At 54.2% G+C, this 19,069-nt stretch overlaps 10 protein-coding genes across 10 annotated transcripts; 7 read left to right on the top strand and 3 right to left on the bottom strand.

Annotated features, from left to right (window-relative positions):
- Positions 1 to 15: 15 nt before the first annotated feature.
- Positions 16 to 1,578, bottom strand: BZA70DRAFT_165529 (uncharacterized protein). Its single transcript, XM_064909822.1, has 4 exons — positions 1,371 to 1,578; positions 698 to 1,312; positions 536 to 604; positions 16 to 457 (listed from the first exon to the last, which is right to left on the bottom strand). Exons 1-4 carry the CDS (start codon positions 1,458 to 1,460, stop codon positions 248 to 250), a joined length of 984 nt encoding a protein of 327 aa, XP_064768650.1. The 5' UTR covers positions 1,461 to 1,578; the 3' UTR covers positions 16 to 247.
- A 1,255-nt stretch (positions 1,579 to 2,833) lies between these two features.
- On the top strand, positions 2,834 to 3,676 carry BZA70DRAFT_165534 (uncharacterized protein). The gene is made up of 4 exons (XM_064909823.1): positions 2,834 to 2,949; positions 3,034 to 3,193; positions 3,277 to 3,360; positions 3,428 to 3,676. The coding sequence occupies exons 2-4, from the start codon at positions 3,059 to 3,061 to the stop codon at positions 3,503 to 3,505; spliced, it is 297 nt and encodes a 98-aa protein (XP_064768651.1). The 5' UTR covers positions 2,834 to 2,949; positions 3,034 to 3,058; the 3' UTR covers positions 3,506 to 3,676.
- Position 3,677: 1 nt separating this feature from the next.
- On the top strand, positions 3,678 to 6,162 carry BZA70DRAFT_165555 (GTP binding protein). Its single transcript, XM_064909824.1, has 3 exons — positions 3,678 to 5,049; positions 5,098 to 5,216; positions 5,279 to 6,162. The coding sequence occupies exons 1-3, from the start codon at positions 4,152 to 4,154 to the stop codon at positions 6,083 to 6,085; spliced, it is 1,824 nt and encodes a 607-aa protein (XP_064768652.1). The 5' UTR covers positions 3,678 to 4,151; the 3' UTR covers positions 6,086 to 6,162.
- Positions 6,163 to 6,340: 178 nt separating this feature from the next.
- On the top strand, positions 6,341 to 6,841 carry BZA70DRAFT_267446 (Deoxyuridine 5'-triphosphate nucleotidohydrolase; the record flags this gene model as incomplete). The annotated part of the gene is made up of 1 exon (XM_064911106.1): positions 6,341 to 6,841. The coding sequence occupies one exon, from the start codon at positions 6,341 to 6,343 to the stop codon at positions 6,839 to 6,841; it is 501 nt and encodes a 166-aa protein (XP_064768653.1).
- A 99-nt stretch (positions 6,842 to 6,940) lies between these two features.
- BZA70DRAFT_278580 (protein NPL4) lies at positions 6,941 to 8,707 on the bottom strand. The gene is made up of 3 exons (XM_064912615.1): positions 8,579 to 8,707; positions 8,315 to 8,523; positions 6,941 to 8,243 (listed from the first exon to the last, which is right to left on the bottom strand). Exons 1-3 carry the CDS (start codon positions 8,579 to 8,581, stop codon positions 6,956 to 6,958), a joined length of 1,500 nt encoding a protein of 499 aa, XP_064768654.1. The 5' UTR covers positions 8,582 to 8,707; the 3' UTR covers positions 6,941 to 6,955.
- On the top strand, positions 8,708 to 9,710 carry BZA70DRAFT_278582 (Sec62/63 complex, subunit Sec66). Its single transcript, XM_064912616.1, has one exon. It carries the CDS (start codon positions 8,795 to 8,797, stop codon positions 9,341 to 9,343), a length of 549 nt encoding a protein of 182 aa, XP_064768655.1. The 5' UTR covers positions 8,708 to 8,794; the 3' UTR covers positions 9,344 to 9,710.
- On the top strand, positions 9,660 to 12,550 carry BZA70DRAFT_165868 (uncharacterized protein). Its single transcript, XM_064909826.1, has 2 exons — positions 9,660 to 11,649; positions 11,933 to 12,550. Exons 1-2 carry the CDS (start codon positions 9,860 to 9,862, stop codon positions 12,144 to 12,146), a joined length of 2,004 nt encoding a protein of 667 aa, XP_064768656.1. The 5' UTR covers positions 9,660 to 9,859; the 3' UTR covers positions 12,147 to 12,550.
- A 106-nt stretch (positions 12,551 to 12,656) lies between these two features.
- On the top strand, positions 12,657 to 14,796 carry BZA70DRAFT_278586 (WD40-repeat-containing domain protein). Its single transcript, XM_064912617.1, has 2 exons — positions 12,657 to 13,237; positions 13,296 to 14,796. The coding sequence occupies exons 1-2, from the start codon at positions 12,955 to 12,957 to the stop codon at positions 14,555 to 14,557; spliced, it is 1,545 nt and encodes a 514-aa protein (XP_064768657.1). The 5' UTR covers positions 12,657 to 12,954; the 3' UTR covers positions 14,558 to 14,796.
- Positions 14,633 to 16,537, top strand: BZA70DRAFT_165676 (uncharacterized protein). Its single transcript, XM_064909825.1, has one exon. The coding sequence runs from the start codon at positions 14,842 to 14,844 to the stop codon at positions 16,300 to 16,302; it is 1,461 nt and encodes a 486-aa protein (XP_064768658.1). The 5' UTR covers positions 14,633 to 14,841; the 3' UTR covers positions 16,303 to 16,537.
- Positions 16,538 to 16,565: 28 nt separating this feature from the next.
- On the bottom strand, positions 16,566 to 18,583 carry BZA70DRAFT_278590 (2-oxoacid dehydrogenases acyltransferase-domain-containing protein). Its single transcript, XM_064912618.1, has 4 exons — positions 18,443 to 18,583; positions 18,308 to 18,372; positions 17,905 to 18,128; positions 16,566 to 17,844 (listed from the first exon to the last, which is right to left on the bottom strand). The coding sequence occupies exons 1-4, from the start codon at positions 18,502 to 18,504 to the stop codon at positions 16,762 to 16,764; spliced, it is 1,434 nt and encodes a 477-aa protein (XP_064768659.1). The 5' UTR covers positions 18,505 to 18,583; the 3' UTR covers positions 16,566 to 16,761.
- Positions 18,584 to 19,069: the final 486 nt, after the last annotated feature.

Here is a 19,069-nt window from a genome sequence, read left to right on the forward strand (position 1 = left end):
TCAGTCACAAAATACTGGGAGGCTTTAACATCTAGTTATTGCTCTTTTTGGATTATTTGTAGTTGACTGGTGAGGTATTCGGTATTAATGGTCTATGGCTGACTTCCGGTAGAGTTGAACTGCTTGATACTGTAGCTGCGAAAACCAGATACACCTAGATTTACAGGCGCTACGCTTCTCAGTCTGGTCAGTGCCAGCTTCCAACTCAGTACACTACCACTACCAAACTAGACGCTCTATTCATTCACTAAACATAAGGCTTAATCTCCTGCTCAAGCAGATCCCATAGCCGTGCACCAATATCCCGTGCTCGCAGCCCTTCGCGAAGAGTAGTCTTTGGCGTGCCAAATCTTCCCCACGGCACCACATATGACCCGTTCTGGCTTTTATCCACTTTTGAAAATCCTGCAAAGAGCTCGGTGTATGCGCCGTATTTCGGATGGTAGGAGAAGAGGTTCTGAGTGATAATGGGAGTGTTAGCAAGCATGGAGAATTGAGAATCAGGGCGATGAGATCGGATATGTAGAAGACGTACCCCCAGCTTTTGTAGCCATTTCGGCCGGTTTTCTTGCATGCCTGTCACCAGATGTCCGGGATTGAGTGACTATCATGTCTTGTTGTTAGTAATGCACGCCAAAACCGTTTCAGAAAGACGTCGCTATACGCCAAAACAAAAGAGGAAATCAATATGACATACCAGACTGACGATATCATCTCCATGCCGCTTAGCAAATTCATTAGCCATTATAATAGCCGCAGCTTTACTCTGTCCGTACAGCGTCATCTGACTAGCCGCTGAATTCTCATAATTAATGTCATCCCAGTTAATCCCATCAGCACCAGGGCTGAACAAGCTAGCATCCGACGCAACCCAGATCGCCCTAACTTTTCCCCACTCGCCGCTCTCTTCACCATTTGACTCGCGCGCACTCTTAAGCAGCAAGTCTGTAAGTAAGGCGTTTAGCAGGAAATGAGCGACGACGTTTGTGCCCCAGTGCAGCTCGAATCCCTGGACTGTGTGCGTCAATGTAGGGTGGCCCATCACTCCGGCGTTATACCACACCGAATCCAGGCGTTTGACTTCTGAAATGATCTTTTGCGCAGCACGTACAACCGTAGGCAGATCCATTTGATCCATCTGCAGAAGACGGAGTTCGCCTTTACTGGAAGCGGCATCGGCTGCGATGTATTCCACCGCGTCATTGAATCGCGTCTCTGACCGTGTGCCGAGGTAGACTATCGCGTTCTTGGAGTAGAGAACTTTTGCAAGCTCTCGTCCGACTCCGTATGATCCACCGGTGACCAAGTATGTCTTGACCAAAGTCGTTAGCGAAAAGTTGGTAGATGTATTACGAGACAGCGTGAATTACCTTTCCCTCGAGATCAGAAACATGCTCGTCCGTGAATTGTGGGGTGGGTGGTGCAACCTCGGTTATACTCTGCCAAAGAACGTCCATCATATGTTTTATTGTGATTATTCCGTACTCGAATGTAGAGAATGCGAAAAAGCTGGAGAGAAATCAGAGTAGAAGAGAACGAGAAATATGAAGAGTGATGCGATGATAAGCTTGCGATAAAATACCCCTGAAACACAAATATCAAAGAAAAATCCATTGAAAACCAGTTTAATCAGGTCAATCAAAAGACACAAGTTTCTCTATTCTATTCTATGTATTTGATTTATTTATACAAATGAGAATTTTTCTATAACCGCTCTCTTTCCAATAAAATTATAATCTTTCCAAAAAGACCCGAGCAGGATTCTCTGTGGTGTTGATTACACACTCGGCGAGCACTGAACAGCTCTTTGATATTTACAAGATATACCACGGAATATATCGTGACGACCTCCTAAAAGAAAGGCCTCGTATAAAAGAGCAGCAGTTCTCTTCGCGAATTGATGCGGAAATCACACAGCTACAGCTGCAGACGTGAAACTCCTTCTCTACAGACCGCTTCGTCGTCCGAAGGGATCTGAGTGTTCGAGGCCGTAGATTCCGCTAGATGCACCAGCCATGCATCACTCGAGAAGCGTCGCAGACACTTCTTATATGATGCGGATAGCAATCGGTGGGCGATTGTTAGGACGGGAGAGTCGGGTTGCCGCGCGAATCTTTCAGCTCCTGGTTGATCGATGATGACTGAGAGCGAGCAGTGGACTGGTATCATGAGTACAGCGATCTATCAACAGAAACAGAATAAGAAGTTAGACGAGCTGTTCAGCAATCTACTATATCTCATGAAGTCAACTCACTCGTTATGGATAGCCGCAGATTCTGCAGAGATTGGCTCGAAAAGAGTCGGACACCGACGATGATTATGCCCCTTCGACAAACAATGCACACACTCCGGCGCCTCAGGACAATCCAGCCTTCTATGCCCGACCTTTCTGCAATACCTGCACCATCTCGGCGACGAGACCACGTCGATAGTGCAGTCGACGAGACTATCGCCGCAGCGAACGTTGACCACCCGCGGCGGCAGTTGTCGCGAGGCCGAGAGCGCGAGCATGACCTGCATGTCGCGCTTACGACCGGCTTCTTGCTGCTTGCCGCGCGAGACCAGGAAGGAGCTGTAGAGGACTGTGCCGTACGCGCTCAGGATCAGGTTCACATGAGAATCGTTTTCGAGCAGATCAGCGTTGCTGACTTGCAGTAAAACAACAATGACGTTGTCGTCCCCATAGTTGACTGAAGTCATCAATGCCCTCAATCACAGCTCAGACAGATTGATCGTCTGAACACAATCTAATTGTAAATCGTCTATCGCTGAAGTGGAAAGGAAAGGCAGAAGCTGAAGAAGATGAATATTCGAGGAGAAGCTCGGAGCCCTAACCTGATCTCTTCCTGTTTTCACGTTCGCTCAGTCTTCTCACCACAACCGCTGAAACTGTTCATTCAAGACAACTGCATCAGTTGCTTAACTACGTCTGGTTTATTTGATAAAAGTGTGAGCTCTGCTGTTATAAACGATCAATTTGAGATCATAGCCAGTCGACCCGGTACTAATCCTCCTTCGTTCCCTCAGACACAGTCTATCCCTCTACAAAACATACATAATGGCCGACGTCGCAACAGCCGACCAACTCGACGACACCGTCGTCTCCGAGCCTCTGGACCTGGTCAGACTGTCACTCAGCGAGCGTGTTTTTGTCAAGCTAAAAGGCGATCGCGAGCTGCGCGGTAGACTACATGTATGTCTGACTTTCCATCCTACCTTTTTTCTGTGCTCGGGATCGGTTTTTGTTGGTTGAGTGGGATTAACGATTTCCAATAGGGATATGATTTGCATTGTAACCTGGTGCTGTCTGACGTCGAAGAAACAATCTACTCGCTCGATCCGGAAACCGAGGAGCTGAAGGTACGTCACCACCACACGAAGAAAGCTATACTGCCACACACCTCTCTGACTAACAACCCCCCACCAGACCGTCGTGAAGCAGAGCGAGATGCTTTTTGTCCGAGGCGATGCGGTCGTGCTCATCAGCCCACCGCAAAGAACATGACGGGCGGGTGTATGACTGATTGAAGGAACGAGAGGGCCGCGGGGATATCTACTGTACAATAATAATACAAATGCCATGCACGTCATAGTAGCGGATTGACACTAGCTAGGAGTATGGATATAACCAAGGCGCAATGAATGAGTCATTCGGGCATACTTTGATGAGATCATCATTGGTTTATGGAATAGCTGCTACGAAACGTATCTTGTATTCATGATAGTGACGTCTACCTCCATTGCAGACGCCCCATTCAGCCACCGTCCTCTACATCTACTAAGCTCATAAACAATCTGTAAACCAGCTCACTGGATCAAACAATCAACGTCATAATCAACCAAAAACCAGTTGAGAGTACATTTCGTCGTACCTCGATAATCATAGCAGTTGTGGTTTACGCGGACTTCTCCCAATTATCCAGGTGCCAATAACACAGAATCTACACAGCATCCATCCCGTACTATCAAACCCAACACTGCAAATCCTCCGCGGCCCATCCACCTAAACCTCCGTCGCCATCGATAGCAATCAGTCATGTCCAAGCATCTCCTCCAGAGTATGAGTCAGACCTCGCTGGTTCCGACGCTGTACATAAAATCCGCAGTATACGATACATGTGCAGATCAATTGCCAAGCGCGCTTTTGGAAGATGACATCCCTGAGTGAGTTCTCGGACTACGTGCACAAGATCTCCGCCGAATCGGCGGCGTCGGGCGCGAGCAGCACAGCAGCAGCAGCAACAACAGGATCAAATACGACAGGGAAATCAGCTTCAGGAGCTAAATCGGGACAAAAGCCATCGGCATCGATACAATCTGAGCTTGACGTCTTTTCCTCGCTGACCTTGTCCGAGCCGGCGACCGGCGCAACCGACGCCGCCCCGCGATTATCATTCATGACCTGTCTTCTCTCCGCCGACACCAACGCCGCCAACGCAGAGCAAGTGACTGCGACACTCAAAGACCTCATACTCGACGGCCGAGGCGAGTGCGTCCTCAGATTCGACCAGGACCCCGAGGATCCGAGCATAAAAGTCCAGCTGACCGCCGCCGAGTTTGCGAAAGCCGTGACGAATCTGAAGGCGCTCTGCGCGCGGCCGCAGCTCGAGTGCGTGGTCACGGATCTGTACGAGGCAGAGGATCCGAAGACCGGGCTGAAGAAGGGCCAGGTGTTGGTGCGGGAGAGGAATGTGTCGGTGTCGGATTTGTTGGAGATTAGGGTGGCTGTCGTGGGTAACGTCGACGCGGGGAAGTCTACCTTACTCGGCGTGCTTACAAAAGGCGGGCTCGACGACGGCCGCGGTAAAGCGCGGGTTAATCTCTTTCGACACAAGCATGAGATCGAGTCGGGTAGAACCTCGAGTGTGGGGATGGAAATCATGGGGTTTGACGAGGAAGGCAAAGTCGTTGGCGCGAATGACGGGACCCGGAAAGCGTCGTGGAAAGAGATTGTGGGTGGAAGTAGGAAAGTGATTACGTTTATCGATTTAGCGGGCCACGAAAAGTATCTGAAAACTACAGTTTTTGGATTGATGGGTGGATCCCCTGGTATGTTCATTTCCTCCTGCAGGCTTTGAAGATGCTAACTCTTGGAAGACTATGTTATGCTCATGGTTGGAGCGAATGCAGGAATGATAGGCATGGCGCGCGAGCATTTAGGTGTAGCCTTGGCTCTCAACGTCCCTGTTTTCATCTGCGTGACCAAAATCGATATGGTGAGCAGCATTCTTGCTTCCAAACAATGTCTTGCAACCTACTAACAGCCAACTTTTCACAGTGCCCACCAAACATTCTACAAGAAACCCTGACACAGCTGTCCAAGATCCTCAGATCCGCAGGATGCCGCAAAATACCACTGCTAATCAACTCATTCCAAGACGTCGCCGAAGCCTCGATGACGTTCGTCTCGCACCGCGTGTGCCCGATCTTTCAAATCTCGAGCGTGTCAGGCGACGGCCTCGACCTCGTCCGCATGTTTCTCAATCTCCTGCCCTTCCACGGCCAATTCGACACCACCGGCCCGTTCGAGTTTGAAATCAACGACACCTTCTCCGTGCCCTTCGTCGGCACCGTCGTCTCGGGCGTCGTGACGAGCGGGAGCGTCAAGGCCGGCGACAACGTCTACATCGGCCCCGACTCGCTCGGCCAGTTCGCGCTCTCGGCGATCCGGTCGATCGAGCGCAAGCGACAGCCGGTCGACGTCGCGCACGCAGGCCAATCTGTCTCGTTTGCGATGAAGAAGATCCGGCGCCGCGACGTGCGCAAGGGGATGGTAGTCTTGGCCGCGGTCAAGGACGCGCCGGGACCGCAGTGCGTGCGCGAGTTCTTGGCAGAGGTGTTGATCTTGCAGCACGCGACGACAATCAAGACGCGGTACCAGGCGATGCTGCATGTGGGCGCGGTCGCGCAGACGTGCGCTATCGTCGGACTCGACCGGCCGTATATCAGGACCGGCGATCGCGCGATGGTGCGGTTTAGGTTCATGCTGCGGCCGGAGTATATCAAAGCTGGGCAGAAGATTCTGTTTCGGGAGGGGCGCACGCGGGGGCTGGGCGTTGTCAAGGAGGTGTTTTATGGGTTTTAATTGTGTTTATTTCTGATTTGTTTATATTGTATTTTATGTTGTGGTTGTTAATAGCAGTCTTTATCAATTCCTATTATGGTAATTGTAGGGTTAGGCGTGAAGTAATTTGAACGCGTCCCGCGCGCGTCAACAAGCCGCCACCCGGCCGCGGCCCCTTCCCTCTCGAGCCTTTATAAACAGATGCTCGCGCGTCTTTCGCTCTCCCGCTCGCTGCTGCCCATCCACATCCGACGACAACACAACTCATTCTCCACCATGACGATCTCCACCGAACCCAGCACTAAAAAGATCAAGACCGACGACGACATCATCGCCGACGCACCACCAATGCTGGTCAAGTTCCTCGGTCCGAAAGCAAAGATGCCCACGCGCGGCTCCGAGCACGCAGCCGGCTACGACCTCTACACGACCGAGACCGCGACGATCCCCGCGCACGGCCGCGTGATGGTCGCGACCGACATTGCGATCGCGCTGCCGGTGGGCACGTACGGCCGTGTTGCGCCGCGGTCGGGGTTGGCGACGAAGCACGGGATTCAGACTGGTGCGGGCGTGATTGATTGCGATTACCGGGGGCCGCTGAAGATTTTGCTGTTTAATCACTCGGATGTCGATTTTGTGGTGAACGAGGGGGATCGGGTGGCGCAGATGGTGGTTGAGAGGATAATGATGCCGGAGACGAAGTTGGTGGATGAGCTGCCGGAGACGGTTCGGGGCGAGGGCGGATTCGGATCGACTGGTGGATTTGGGGGGAAGTAGATGACTATATATACTATTGCTATGATACACTATTGAAGAGGTGACTAGCAGATACTATAGACTTAGGTGGAGTAAAGAAATATGATAAAAATACTATGCTATTGCTATGATACACTATGTTGTGGGAAACCCATGCGAAAGCGTGACTAGTAAATACTCTACGGGAAAGACAGGTTTCGCGTTCTCCTGCACGGCAACCTTGTACTCGTTTATACGCCTGAAAAAGACATCCGGCACGTATCTGTTATCAGTTGGTTCCTTGACGAGCATCAAGCTAGGCGACACCGAGGGCTCGATGATGTCGGCCTCGACCATCGCCTCGGCAGTGTGCGAGACCTGGTAGGCTGAGATTTCGATCTCGCCTTTGGCGTTGCCGGAGATGACGCAGGTCACAAACTTGGACGAGTACTTGCCGGTCTCGCTCCAGCGGGTCGGGTTTGGATGCCGTCGCTGCAGTTCGGCCGCGAATGTGATCTCGAGAGAGGAGAGAAAGTAGGAGTCGGCGTGGCGCTTGCAGACTACAGAGCCGTCGCCTTTGCCGGAGTCGGTGAGGTCTGTGAAGATGACGCCGACGGGACGCAGACCCTCGGCGGCAGCAGCCGCTTCGACTTCTTTCTCTTCTTTCCATGGAAGTTGCAGAGAGACGCCGTCTATGGCGCAGACCTGTGGAGGCACGACGATGCTCTTGACGACAGCCTTGATTCCGAGCGGGACGGTGTCGGCGTAGGATTCGTAGGTGCCGTACATGTAGCCAATAGCTTGGTTTGCGGAGCGACGCCAGTTGTCGATAAAATCGTTGACGATGGTGGAGGAAGCAAACTCGACGTGGTCGACGAGACGAAACTGCTGGGCTTGCAGGGTGATTGCGGATGGCTGACACTTTGAGCAGATACCGGCCGGCCAGGGCGCGTGACCGGATGGACATTTTGCTTTGACCTTGAAATCAAACTCGGAGAGCGGGGGAACGAAAGAAGAAGCAGCGGAGGTGTTTGCGTTTGCGTTTGAGCCGGTGGAGTTTAGCTTTTTTATGTGAGAGTGGAAGGAGGCGAACTTGATGCCTTGGGCTTTGAGGTACTCGGGATCAAAGGGCTCGAGGGGCATGCAGTAATCGCACATGCCTTTTTCGGAGTGCTTGCACATTTTGGGGTCACGCCTGCGGGAGATCTTGCCGTCGAGGGAGTCGAGGAGATCGTCGACGGGATCCTGGACGACGGTTTCCCAGAGCGAGGTGCCGGAGGAGGAGGAGTTGGGGAATGAGGGGCGGGGAAGCATGTGGGCGTCGGCCTCGGAGACGGGTTTGCCGTTGAGACGGACGGCGGTTACAGCGGGTGAGGGAGCAGAGGAGGGGGCAACGGGGGCGGAGGGAGCCGAGTCGTAGGATAGAAAGAGCAGATCGCCATGTCTGTAGATTGATTAGCAATGATGATGATGATGATAAAAGAGTGGTAAGGAAGGTTAAGGCGGGAGACACACTTGATCTGGAGGTCAGCAAGAGTCCTTCCAAAAAGCTCATACAGGAACTTTGCAGATTCTTTTGAATTGGGCTGATCGGAGACGGTGATTGTGTTTGGGTCAGAGTCGGGTGGGAGCTGAGATACTAGACGGTCAGATAGGACGGAGAAGTCGTCTGAGGGCTCAGCCTGGACTCTATAGTTGCCGTCCTTGCTGCGGAATCGAACGATCTGTAGAAAGAAGTTAGAGAGGTAGGTTATGAGAAGAAGAAGAGGGAGTTGGTACCATTGTGAGGAGATGGGGAACAGCGGTTGGTGATCTCAGGCGATGGAAGCGATGGAGAGCGTGGAAGAAGAAGCGGCACAAATGCAGAGGAGTTTGTGCGTCGACTAAGAAACGAAGTACGTCGCGTCTCCAGATTTCTAACATCGCGACAATAACAGCAACAACAGTACACTTTGCACTCTTAGGACATCAGGTCAATCACACAGACTAGAAGAAATGGCAAAGGTGTCGGTGTATACGCCATTGGCGTATTTGGTGCTGCTGGTGACGGCGCTGGCATTGTTTTCGACGGTGTACAGACGGAGGAAGGTGCACAGGCTGGTGAATCTGGAGCCGTGGTTCGGACAGCATGTCGAGCGCGATATCTACTACACACTCAAGACCCAGAGCGAACCCAAGGTGCCGGAGAAGATGCTGAAGGCGGCGCTGCTGCGGAGGGCGGCAGAGAACGTGCGGAGGATTGTCTCGCTACAGGAGAGCAAGCCCGCGCTGGCGGAGCTACACCAACGAGGCGCGGTGGGCGATGAGCTATGGACGCGGTTTCTAGCAGCAGAGAAGATTATGGACGCGGAGGTGATGGAGTGCGCTGGAGAGGCGAATGCGCTGAAGGAAGGGTGGCCCCAGATCATGTTCCAGACGGCGGCGGAGATGGTGCAGAACGACAAGATACGGGTGCGACTGGAGAAGGTGCCGGCGCAGCAGGAGCAGGCGCGGCAGGAGGTGGAGAGGCTACGGGCGCGGGCTACGGCGGAGTTGGAGGGGTGAATGTATTGAATGTATTGAGATCAGAGAGATCTATGGAGGAGGTTAGTAGAGGGTAGAAGTATTACTGTATTATTACTAATCAACATTACATAATCCATTACGAAGAGGTGACTCTGTGCAGAAACGAGTCGCGGCGAGTCGAGACGAGTGGTGGCGGTGGAAGCGACACAGATGTTGATGAGTAGAATACATAATGCAAGAACTGATGTTGTTGTTGTTGATACTATTAGTATTCTATTCTATTCTACTACTATTATATACCACTACTATCATATAACTACAATACAATACACATACTACAACACTATCAGAAGCACCCGCAGTTAAAAATAGGACTCGACCAAAAGAAACCCTAATTTGCCGGGGCCACGTCGAGAGCCCAAAGTTGCCGTCGTTGTTTGTTTTCACTTCCTGATCCTCCTCTCCTCCTCCTCTTCTACCCTCCTCTTCCTCTTCCTCTTCTCTATATCCCTACTCTCCACTCCTCCTCATCACCTCCTCCTCATACACTCCACCATGGGCTACCGCAAACGCGCATCCTCCCTCTTTTCAAAAGACCACTCCGCCTCCCCCCCCGTCCTCCCCACCGCTCCCCTCCCACACTCCTCCTCCTCCCCCCAATCCGACCCCGTCTCCGACTCCCGCCTCAAAGCCCTCGCCTCCGGCCGCCAGCGCGCCGTCTCCGGCCTCTCCTCCTACTCCACCCAATCCGACGACGACATCTCCGACATCCAGAAGGCTTCCGACGTCGCCGCCGACTTCGACCCAAAAGTGATCCCCCCCGAGCTCGCCGCCATCATCGCCCTCTCCTCCGCCCACCAGTCCCGCTGCTACTACGAAGGCCGCTTCGTCTTCCTCCGCGACCTCGACAACGACGGAAAACCCCCCGCAAACCGCATCTGGCAGGACGTCTACGGCCAGCTCGTCGGCACCGTCCTCTCCATCTTCGACTCCCGCGAGCTCGACGGCTCCGGCAACCGCGCCGCCGTCAAACCCACCTACATCAACATCTCCGATGCCTCCTTCCGCCTCATCGACTCCATCCCCTCCTCCAACGGCTCTCCCTCCATCAAAAACGTCATCGCCCTCTCCACCACCTTCAAGAACCGCTTCCTCCTCCAGTTCTCCTCCAAGAGCACCATGCTTCTCTGGACCGCTGCCCTCCGCCTCTCCCTCTTTGAGTCCGTCGCTCTTCAGGAAGCCTACACCGGCGCTCTTCTCGCCGCCCGTGGCTCTCGCATGAACGGCATCCGCCATCTCCTCCAAGAGACAAAGTTCAAGCACCAGGACTTTGCCGTCGTCCGCTTCGGCGTCGGCATGCCCTGGACCCGCTGCTGGGCCGTCGTCACCCCCGCGGGCTACAAAAAGAGAAAGGCAAACAAAACCGGGCGCATTGATTTCTACGAGTCGCAGAAGGCCAAGCAGAAAAAACACAAGCCCTTGGCTACCGTCACTGCCGCCAAGGCCTGCTATGCAGTCTACCCCGAGTCCAGCCTTCTCATCAACCAGTCCACCTTGTTCAAAATCGAAGGCACCATCGCCGTCCACGACGAGGCATCAAAGGGAACCCCTCGCGATGGCTTCATCTTCATCATGCCCGAGCTCCACCATGGTGTTTACGGATTCGAGACCCTCATCCGATTCCTCATCCCCACCCTGGACTCTTTCGGCCTCTACGGCCGTCCTCAGCGCTTCAACGCGGACAAGAACGATATGAGAAGTATCATGTTTGGTCTCCCTGACCCGCCCAACACTCGATATCTCGATCTCGCGGATGTGCACGATGTTTGCCTCAAGCGTGCGATGGACGAGAGCTGGCGCGACGATGCTTGGCGCGCTGAGCTTAAAAAGATCATCGTCAGCAAGATGCAGAATGGAACGAGAAACGTGCACCGCACTCTTCCTTCCGAGCCTGCGCACTCGACGCCTCCGATCCCGCAGGGAGAGATGATCAACAAGAGCTTGAGCGAGCAAATGAACTCTCTCTCTATCCGGCGGCCGTCCCCGCAAAAGCCCACGCGAGAACCGCCTGCTGAGCTATTGCCTCCCGTCAACCTTGCAGCTGGTCGTGCTTCTTCAGACTATGAAGACGCCCTCCCTTCACCCGTCGCTCCTGTCTCGGCGGCGGCGGCTGCTGCAGAGATGGAAGCGTCGCCCGGCAGAATTGACGACGAGGATTACAGCGACAACATCATTGATGGCTACGATGACGACGCCGCCGTCGACGAACCCGATGCCAACACCCTGGCTAGAGATCGAGCGGGCAGTTCGGCAAGCAAAGAGCTGCTGCGCCAATACTACGTCGAGCCGGATGCGCTGTTGGCTGCAGACAACTCTAGCACGAGATCTCGATCGCCTTATGAGAATCGTGGACCGTCGCCGTACGAGTCAAGGCCGTCGTTTGATAGCCACCGCGGGCCATCGCCTTACCAGCAGAGACCTGCCTACGATCAGCGCCAGCCGTTTCCCAGCCGACCAGGCGCTGCTCAGAACCAATACCACGCCCAGACTGCGCAGCCTTTTGATTCCCGCCCGCAGCAGCCGCTGCCGCGCAGTCCTTCTGGCCAGCAATTGAACCAACATCTGCAGCCGGAAGAACAGCCGCAGTCCGCGCGAGAGCGATTGTACGCGACCGTCCAGTTTGAAGAGCAACCGCGGTACTATCGCCAACAGCCGCCTCAGCAGCAGCAGCAGCAGCAGCCGCCTCAGCAGCAGCAGCAGCAGCAGCAGCAGCAGCAACCGCCTTCTCCTCAGAGACACAAGGTGGCGCGTGTGCCTGTGTACGCGGTGCCGCAGTCGATGACGTCCGCGGATCAGCAGAGGCGGCCGCAGCAGGGTCCAGTCCCGGGAGGATGGGGTCCGAGAGCTTAAGGGTGTTTGAGTGTAAATTGAAGTTGGATACGGTGGGAGGTGGTTGGTTCTGGTTAGTGTTGTATTGTTTGCTATATGTTTTTGATTTAGTTTTGTTATTGTTTTGTTGTTTGTTGTTTGTTGTTCCGGCGTTACATTTTTCATTTATGAATACTTGTTACGATGGCATTTTGGGTTGCTTGTAAGTGAGCATGCATGCATTTGTTTCTTTTTTTATCATTGTTTGAAAAGCAGGCGAGGGGATTAGAGAAAAACGACACAAAAAAGAGGGAATAATCAAACGCTTCTTGTTTCAAATCAACACCAACACTTTCACTCTTTGCTGGCGTTTGTCTTTGTCGCGATTGAGAAAAGGTCGCGAGAAATGAAGGTAGAAGTGCGTCATCACCCGGCCCAAACCGGAAAGGCCTCGTAAGTCTTTCGGTCGACTCGTCTCGTCACCGTCGTCGTCGCGTTGAGTCTGCGCCGCCGCCGCTGCTGCTGCTGCGGCCACGTCACAGTCTTTTTGGGCTTTTGTTTTGTCGCTCGTAGAATGGCTGCGGAGGTGCTGGCGTGCATATCCCGTCGACGCAGCAACAAAGCAGACGTCAGGTGGAAATGGCATATGACATAAGCGATGACTAATCACATCTGAGAGTTATTCAAACCTTAACCCGGCAAGAACAAAAAAAAAATCAATCTCCCAACCAGCCAACTCTTCTCTCCATCGTACTCAGTACAGACTTCTGCAGAACCAAGCGATGTCCAAAAGAAGAGCGACCGAGGAGGAGATTGCGGAGGAGGAGTTAGTGAAGAGCCGGGCTGTTGCGGAGGGCGCGAGTGCGGTTGACGGGCGAGAGGCGGAGAACGAGAAGGAGAATGAGATGGGGGAGTTTGAGGATCCGTATGGCGATGATTTCGAGAGCGAGGATGAGATTATCGAGTTGAATGATGAGGAGGATGAGGAGGATGAGGAGGTTGATGCTGAGGCTTTGGAGGAGGATCTTGATAGTGCTATGGCGGTTGAGAAGAAGCAAAAGAAAGGTAAGCTACAAGAAGATATTTCTTGCTGATGATTTGGGCAGCAACTAACAACGCATAGAACAACCGCGACTATACCTCCCGCAGCTGAACCAGCTCGGCAAAGACGAGACTCTGGAGCCTGATCCGACGGTGTACGACATGCTCCACCGGATCAACCTCAACTGGCCGTGTCTTTCGTTTGACATTCTTCCCGACACCCTCGGCGACGAGCGAAGAGGGTACCCGAAGACGACGTACTTTGTCGCGAGCACACAGGCCGCGCGCAAGAAAGAGAACGAGATCACGGTGATCAAGCTCTCTGATCTGTCGAAGACGCTCGAGCGCGACGAAGACGACGAGGAGGAGGAAGACGACGACGACGACGTCGACGCGGATCCGATCCTCGAGTCCCGCTCGCTGCCGACGGCAGACACCACGAACCGCATCAGAGTCTCGCCACACGCCGCCGCGACGGGCGAGTACCTCACCGCCTCGCTCTCCGAGTCCGGCGACGTCTACATCTGGGACCTGTCGCCGCACATGACCGCCTTCGACACCCCCGGCGCGACAGTCACAAAGGCGCAAAACAGACCGGTGCACACGATCCGCGCGCACGGCGGCGTCGAGGGATACGCGGTCGACTGGTCGCCGCACGTCGTCAGCGGCCAGCTGCTCACCGGCGACGTCACCGGCCGCATCCATCTGTCTACGCGCGGAACGAGCTCGTGGACGACAGACAAGACGCCTTTTGTGGGCCACGAGTCTGGTGCGAGCGTGGAGGAGCTACAGTGGAGTCGGAGCGAGAAGTCTGTGTTTGCGAGCGGCGGGAGCGATGGATATATCCGCGTCTGGGATATACGGAGTAAGAAGCACAAGCCCGCGTTGAGCATCAAAGCTAGCGCGACCGACGTGAACGTCATGTCGTGGAGCAGCACCGTGAGCTATCTGCTTGCGAGCGGCCACGACGACGGTTCTTGGGGTATCTGGGACCTGCGCAGCTTCAAGGCCGGCGAGCAGCCCGAGCCCGCGGCGGCGTTCAACTTCAACAAGGCGCCGATTACCGCGATCGAGTTCCATCCGACGGAGGAGTCTATTGTCGCTGTCTCGTCGGCCGACAACACGGTCATGCTCTGGGATCTGTCCGTTGAAGCCGACGACGAGGAGATCGCGGCGCAGAAGAGAGAGGATAGCGCGGGAGAGCTGGATGATATCCCTGCGCAGCTGTTGTTTGTGCATTGGCAGAGAGACGTGAAGGAGGTGCATTGGCACCGGCAGATCCCGGGAATGCTGATGAGCACGGGTGGAGATGGGATGAGTGTGTGGAAGAGCATAAGCGTGTAGAGAAGTAAAAGTCTGAGAGACAACAATGAATAAATACAATACAAAGGTAATGTCAATACAATACGAGTAATAACAATACAATTGCCCGATTGGGACACCGATGAGGCTGGAGCGACGAAGCCAGAGTGGCGGTGGTGGCTGCGCAAATCCATCGTCCATCACTCAAACGGGCTTCATCTCAGGCTCGAAGCCCGACCGTTGCTTCTGCTCTTTTCCTCCTCCTCCTCCTCCGCTGCTCTGCGCTCGCATACAACCAGCATCCGGCAGCAAAGTCCAGAACGGAAATGTCGACGCCCTCGTCCGGCGCGGCCTCGCCGGCTACACCGCACGCCGTGCCGCAAGATCTGCCGCTCATAGTCTCCTGGGACGTCGAAGAGGTGGGGGAATGGCTCGACCGGCTCGGGCTGGGCGTGTACAAAGCCGGCTTCGCGGACAACGAAATCACCGGCGACGTGCTCATCCACCTCGACCACGACTTTCTCAAGGAGCTCGGCGTGGCTGCTGTCGGCCACCGGCTCGCTATCTTGAAAGCCGTCTACCAGATTAAACGGGCGCAGGATATTCCCATCGAGCCAGGCCAGTTCGTGCCGCTTTCGGAGGAAGCGCCCGACCGCGACTTTGTCGACATCGACCGGCTCGTCCGAAGTCTCGAGATCCGCGACCGGCGGATCCAGGCCGCCGAGCTCGAGATTAAACGGCTCTTGGATTCCTACGCCCGTCTGCGAGAGGACCTGCTCCCGCTCTTCAAGCTCGTCAAAGAGACAAAGCCCCTGCCGACCCCGGAGTTTCCTCAACCTCCTCCGCAAGCGACCTCGCGCCACTCAATGTTCATTCCTTCCTCACAGCCTTCGTTTTCGAATCCGCACGGGTTCCAGCAGCATATGGGATCCAATCTTTTTCGAAAACCGTCCACGAACAACAACAACAACAGCAGCGGCGGCAGCGGCAGCGGCAGCAGCAGTTCAAACAACAAATCGCCGACTCATGTCCCAGACTGGCTCGACCAGTCCCTCATCCCCCCACCAAACTCATCCCCCTCGGCGCGTCAATCGTTCCTCAATGGCACAGCGCAGCAGCCGATCGCCCCTTCCGTGACTTCACCTGTACACCCCCCGACTAAGCTGCCGACGCCGCAGCAGCAACCATCTCCAGACGCGCCTGATTCACAACAGCCGATGACCGACAACACGCACTCGATGTATGTCTCCTCTACGTCCCTCCCGGCTGGTTGGCAGCTCCAGAACCCGCCGTTCACAAATCAGGCGCATCGCAGAGTGAGCTTGTCCTCTCCACCACCGCCAGCAGTCTTGTCCCCCACACAGCAGTCCGCGCCATCACTGCAACAACAACAGCAACAGCAACAACAGCAGCAGCAATTCCAACAACAATCCCAACAATCCCAACAACTAATGGGCACCCTCCCCTTCACGAGCAACTCCTCCGTCTCCTCCCTCGCCCTCTCCGAAGCCTTCAAACGCTTCAAATTCAAACAAGACGATCCGTGCTACAAAGTCCTCCCCGCGGTCCTCAAAGGCCACCGCATCAACGACGACTGGCGCCAATACGCCCTCCTCGTCTGCTTCGGCGATCAAGAGCGCTTGCTCGGGCTCGACGAGAAACCACTGAGCGTGCTCAAGGAACTGCAGGATCAGGGCAAGCAGCCGGTCTTTATGCTGCGGCCTATCCAGGGATGGAAACACGAGCAGGGCGCGATCGTGACGGGAACACCCGGTGGGGTATTGTAATTTATATGTTGTGTATCTTGTCTCATTGCAAATCTGGTGTTATCGTACTTGATCTGTTCTTTTGTCCTAATTTATAATATTGTTTCATTTCAGATTCTAGTCTATATAAAGTCTTTTTAGTGTTTGGTATCGTTGTTGTTTCTAGTCTACATATGCCTCATAGATACGTGACGGCATCCGGCATTTTTGAATTGTACAATAATACACCGTGACTCATTCGCAGTATCTTACTTTACAATAATTCCTACGTATTTTAAGAATTCTCAATCGAGGAAAGCTGTACATTCAGTCTCAAAAAGAGGAGGAACAAGGTAGACAAAATATTAAAAGAAAATACACGGCACGATAAAAAAGAAAAGTCATTGATTATGGTTTAAGCGCAAACCTGCACGCTTCATTGTTTCTTATACAAACTATTTTAATCTTCTCTATATGCATAATTCAACTAGTAGCTATGCTTTACAACAACAGCTCCAACGGGTTCTCGATAATCGTCTTGAACGCCTTGATCCATTCTCCGCCGACGGCGCCGTCGACAACGCGATGGTCGAACGAGCCAGTGACTGTGATGACGTCCTCGAACTTGATGTCTCCGTCAGCGTCCTCGACCGCGCGGCGCTCGGTGGTGCCGACAGCGAGAATGCTGCTCTGGGGAGGGTTGATGATCGAGGTGAAGGATGTGACAGCACTGTTCATGCCCATGTTGGAGATCGTGATGGTGCCGCCGGTGTACTCCTCAGGCTTCAACTTGCCGTCGCGAGCACGCTTTCCGAGATCCTTGATCTCCTTCGAGATAGTCGCCAGACCCTTAGCATGGGCGTTCTTCACAATAGGAGTGATCAAGCCGGTCGGGGTCGAGACCGCGACAGAGACATCGACGACGCTGTACTGTCTGATGACACCCTCGGCCTCGAGCCAAGCAGAGTTGGCGGTAGGAACACGCAGCGACGCCAGCGCCATTGCCTTCACAAGGAAATCGTTCACCGACAACCGGTATCGTCCGTCAGCGGTCGAGTTGAGCGCCTCGCGGAGCTTGAGCAATTTGGAAACGGTGACGGTCGAGGAAACGAAGTAATGCGGCGAGGTCTGCACCGACGAAGTCAGACGGCTCGCGATAGTCTTACGCATGGACGAGATGGGGATGTCCTCGTATGTTCCAGCAGCAGAGGCAGCAGCGGCAGGAGCAGCGGCGGGCTTCGAGGCAGCAGGAGCAGGCGGCTGGTAGGCCTCGACGTCCTTCTTGATGATACGACCGCCAGGGCCGGATCCCTTGATGTCCTTGAGGGGAATACCCTTCTCGAGCGCAATCATCTTGGCAATGGGAGAGGCAAGGATGCGGCCGGGGTGAACGGGCTCGGACTCCTCGGTGGCAGGAGCAGCAGGAGCAGCGGCGGGAGCGGGAGTGGAAGGAGCAGCAGCCGGGGCAGGCGCCTCAGCGGCAGGCGCAGGCGCACTCTTGCCCTCCTCGGTGAGAGCATCCGCCATAGTGAAGTCGGCAAAGGCAGCAACATCGGCTTCGTCGGTAACGTAGACACCAATGGGCTAAATAGTCGATTGTTAGCTCAACATCAAAATTTATTAAAAAGAAAGATCTCCACTAACCTTTCCAACGGGAACCTCCTTAGCACCCTCCTCGAGCAGAATCTTCGCCAAATAACCATCGTCCTGGAACTCAAAGTCCATCTGGGCCTTATCGGTCTCAATCTCGACAAGGACATCACCGGGAGCCAGCGAGTCGCCGACAGCCTTTGCCCACGTTCCAACGTTGCCCATGGTCATGGTTGGCGACAATGCAGGCATGTCGATGACGGTGTGCTTGGGGAACGCTAGAGATGTTTGTTAGCACCCAATTCTCTGCTTGCTCGTTCTTTATTGTAATTGTTCACTGGTCGACGTGAGGGCGGAGACTCTCGGCCCGGGTCTCATCTGGTTGATTCACAATGCAGCCGCAATTCTTCTCCGAGCACCCAAATAAACCGGTGAAAACACAGCAGGTTGCACTCACACTTTGAAGCATAAAGACGGATGAAGGTAGGGAGGGCCAGCCTCGATTGATTGGCATGCGCAAATCTAGAGCAGAGATATGGGTTAGTATCAATTTCGGCGAAGAGCCAGCTCAGAAGAAGGAAGAAGCGCATACTTGACGCCAGCACGACGGAACGCAGCCGCCGAGGCCATCCGAGCAACGGACGTAGCAGACATTGAATCCGAGATTTGAATCAAGCGATTGGAGGAGAAGGGTGGATGGCGAAGATGGACGAGAGCGAGGTAAAGAGAAAAGAGCGAGGAGAGAAGAGAAAGAAGAGCTCCGACGAATCGCGGAAACGGCGGCAACCCTTAACCATCGAGGCATCCCCACGCGGCCGGGTGTCTGCCATCCCGCACCAGGCCTCCGTGCCTGACCCTGGCTGCTTCTGAGCCTGTAGCAGCAACAATGCCTGTGTTTGTAGTAGGGATCCGAAGTAGTCTGAGTGTTCGTCGCAGCAGCACTCGCGAGGTTCACTAATCCAGTCGCCTGCTTCCACGCGGGATCTGCTCTGATTGGTGGAGCTACACTACTTCTCCCAGCTCGATATCGTGCACTTCCAGACGCTGAACATCTACAATTAATCACCGTAATTCTCAGCAAGCTCCACTCTTGTAAGTCTCAGGGTATCATATGACTACGGTCTCAAATGAACCAATATCAGAACGTTGGCCTCCTGCCCTCTCAGCCATCCCGACTCCACCCTGCTTCTCCCCCACCCCCACCAACCCCTACCCTGTG

This window comes from Myxozyma melibiosi (assembly GCF_037950935.1).
Source record: "Myxozyma melibiosi strain Phaff 52-87 chromosome Unknown BZA70scaffold_5, whole genome shotgun sequence".
In the NCBI taxonomy this organism is placed as follows: Eukaryota; Fungi; Ascomycota; class Lipomycetes; order Lipomycetales; family Lipomycetaceae; genus Myxozyma; species Myxozyma melibiosi.

What these genes read in the sequence shown, in the direction of transcription:
- BZA70DRAFT_165529 (XM_064909822.1), bottom strand. Translation starts at nt 1,460, where the DNA reads ATGATGGACGTTCTTTGGCAGAGTATAACCGAGGTTGCACCACCCACC. An exon ending in GAGATGATATCGTCAGTCTG is followed by an intron (nt 605 to 697) that starts GTATGTCATATT and finishes AAGACATGATAG; the next exon opens with TCACTCAATCCCGGACATCT. An exon ending in AATGGCTACAAAAGCTGGGG is followed by an intron (nt 458 to 535) that starts GTACGTCTTCTA and finishes ATTATCACTCAG; the next exon opens with AACCTCTTCTCCTACCATCC.
- BZA70DRAFT_165534 (XM_064909823.1), top strand. Translation starts at nt 3,059, where the DNA reads ATGGCCGACGTCGCAACAGCCGACCAACTCGACGACACCGTCGTCTCC. An exon ending in AGCTGCGCGGTAGACTACAT is followed by an intron (nt 3,194 to 3,276) that starts GTATGTCTGACT and finishes GATTTCCAATAG; the next exon opens with GGATATGATTTGCATTGTAA. An exon ending in CGGAAACCGAGGAGCTGAAG is followed by an intron (nt 3,361 to 3,427) that starts GTACGTCACCAC and finishes ACCCCCCACCAG; the next exon opens with ACCGTCGTGAAGCAGAGCGA.
- BZA70DRAFT_165555 (XM_064909824.1), top strand. Translation starts at nt 4,152, where the DNA reads ATGACATCCCTGAGTGAGTTCTCGGACTACGTGCACAAGATCTCCGCC. An exon ending in ATTGATGGGTGGATCCCCTG is followed by an intron (nt 5,050 to 5,097) that starts GTATGTTCATTT and finishes AACTCTTGGAAG; the next exon opens with ACTATGTTATGCTCATGGTT. An exon ending in GCGTGACCAAAATCGATATG is followed by an intron (nt 5,217 to 5,278) that starts GTGAGCAGCATT and finishes AACTTTTCACAG; the next exon opens with TGCCCACCAAACATTCTACA.
- BZA70DRAFT_278580 (XM_064912615.1), bottom strand. An exon ending in CTTGCTGACCTCCAGATCAA is followed by an intron (nt 8,244 to 8,314) that starts GTGTGTCTCCCG and finishes ATCAATCTACAG; the next exon opens with ACATGGCGATCTGCTCTTTC.
- BZA70DRAFT_278582 (XM_064912616.1), top strand. Translation starts at nt 8,795, where the DNA reads ATGGCAAAGGTGTCGGTGTATACGCCATTGGCGTATTTGGTGCTGCTG.
- BZA70DRAFT_165868 (XM_064909826.1), top strand. Translation starts at nt 9,860, where the DNA reads ATGGGCTACCGCAAACGCGCATCCTCCCTCTTTTCAAAAGACCACTCC. An exon ending in CTGCGCCAATACTACGTCGA is followed by an intron (nt 11,650 to 11,932) that starts GCCGGATGCGCT and finishes CAACATCTGCAG; the next exon opens with CCGGAAGAACAGCCGCAGTC.
- BZA70DRAFT_278586 (XM_064912617.1), top strand. Translation starts at nt 12,955, where the DNA reads ATGTCCAAAAGAAGAGCGACCGAGGAGGAGATTGCGGAGGAGGAGTTA. An exon ending in TGAGAAGAAGCAAAAGAAAG is followed by an intron (nt 13,238 to 13,295) that starts GTAAGCTACAAG and finishes AACAACGCATAG; the next exon opens with AACAACCGCGACTATACCTC.
- BZA70DRAFT_165676 (XM_064909825.1), top strand. Translation starts at nt 14,842, where the DNA reads ATGTCGACGCCCTCGTCCGGCGCGGCCTCGCCGGCTACACCGCACGCC.
- BZA70DRAFT_278590 (XM_064912618.1), bottom strand. Translation starts at nt 18,504, where the DNA reads ATGTCTGCTACGTCCGTTGCTCGGATGGCCTCGGCGGCTGCGTTCCGT. An exon ending in CCGTCTTTATGCTTCAAAGT is followed by an intron (nt 18,129 to 18,307) that starts GTGAGTGCAACC and finishes AAACATCTCTAG; the next exon opens with CGTTCCCCAAGCACACCGTC. An exon ending in AGGAGGTTCCCGTTGGAAAG is followed by an intron (nt 17,845 to 17,904) that starts GTTAGTGGAGAT and finishes TCGACTATTTAG; the next exon opens with CCCATTGGTGTCTACGTTAC.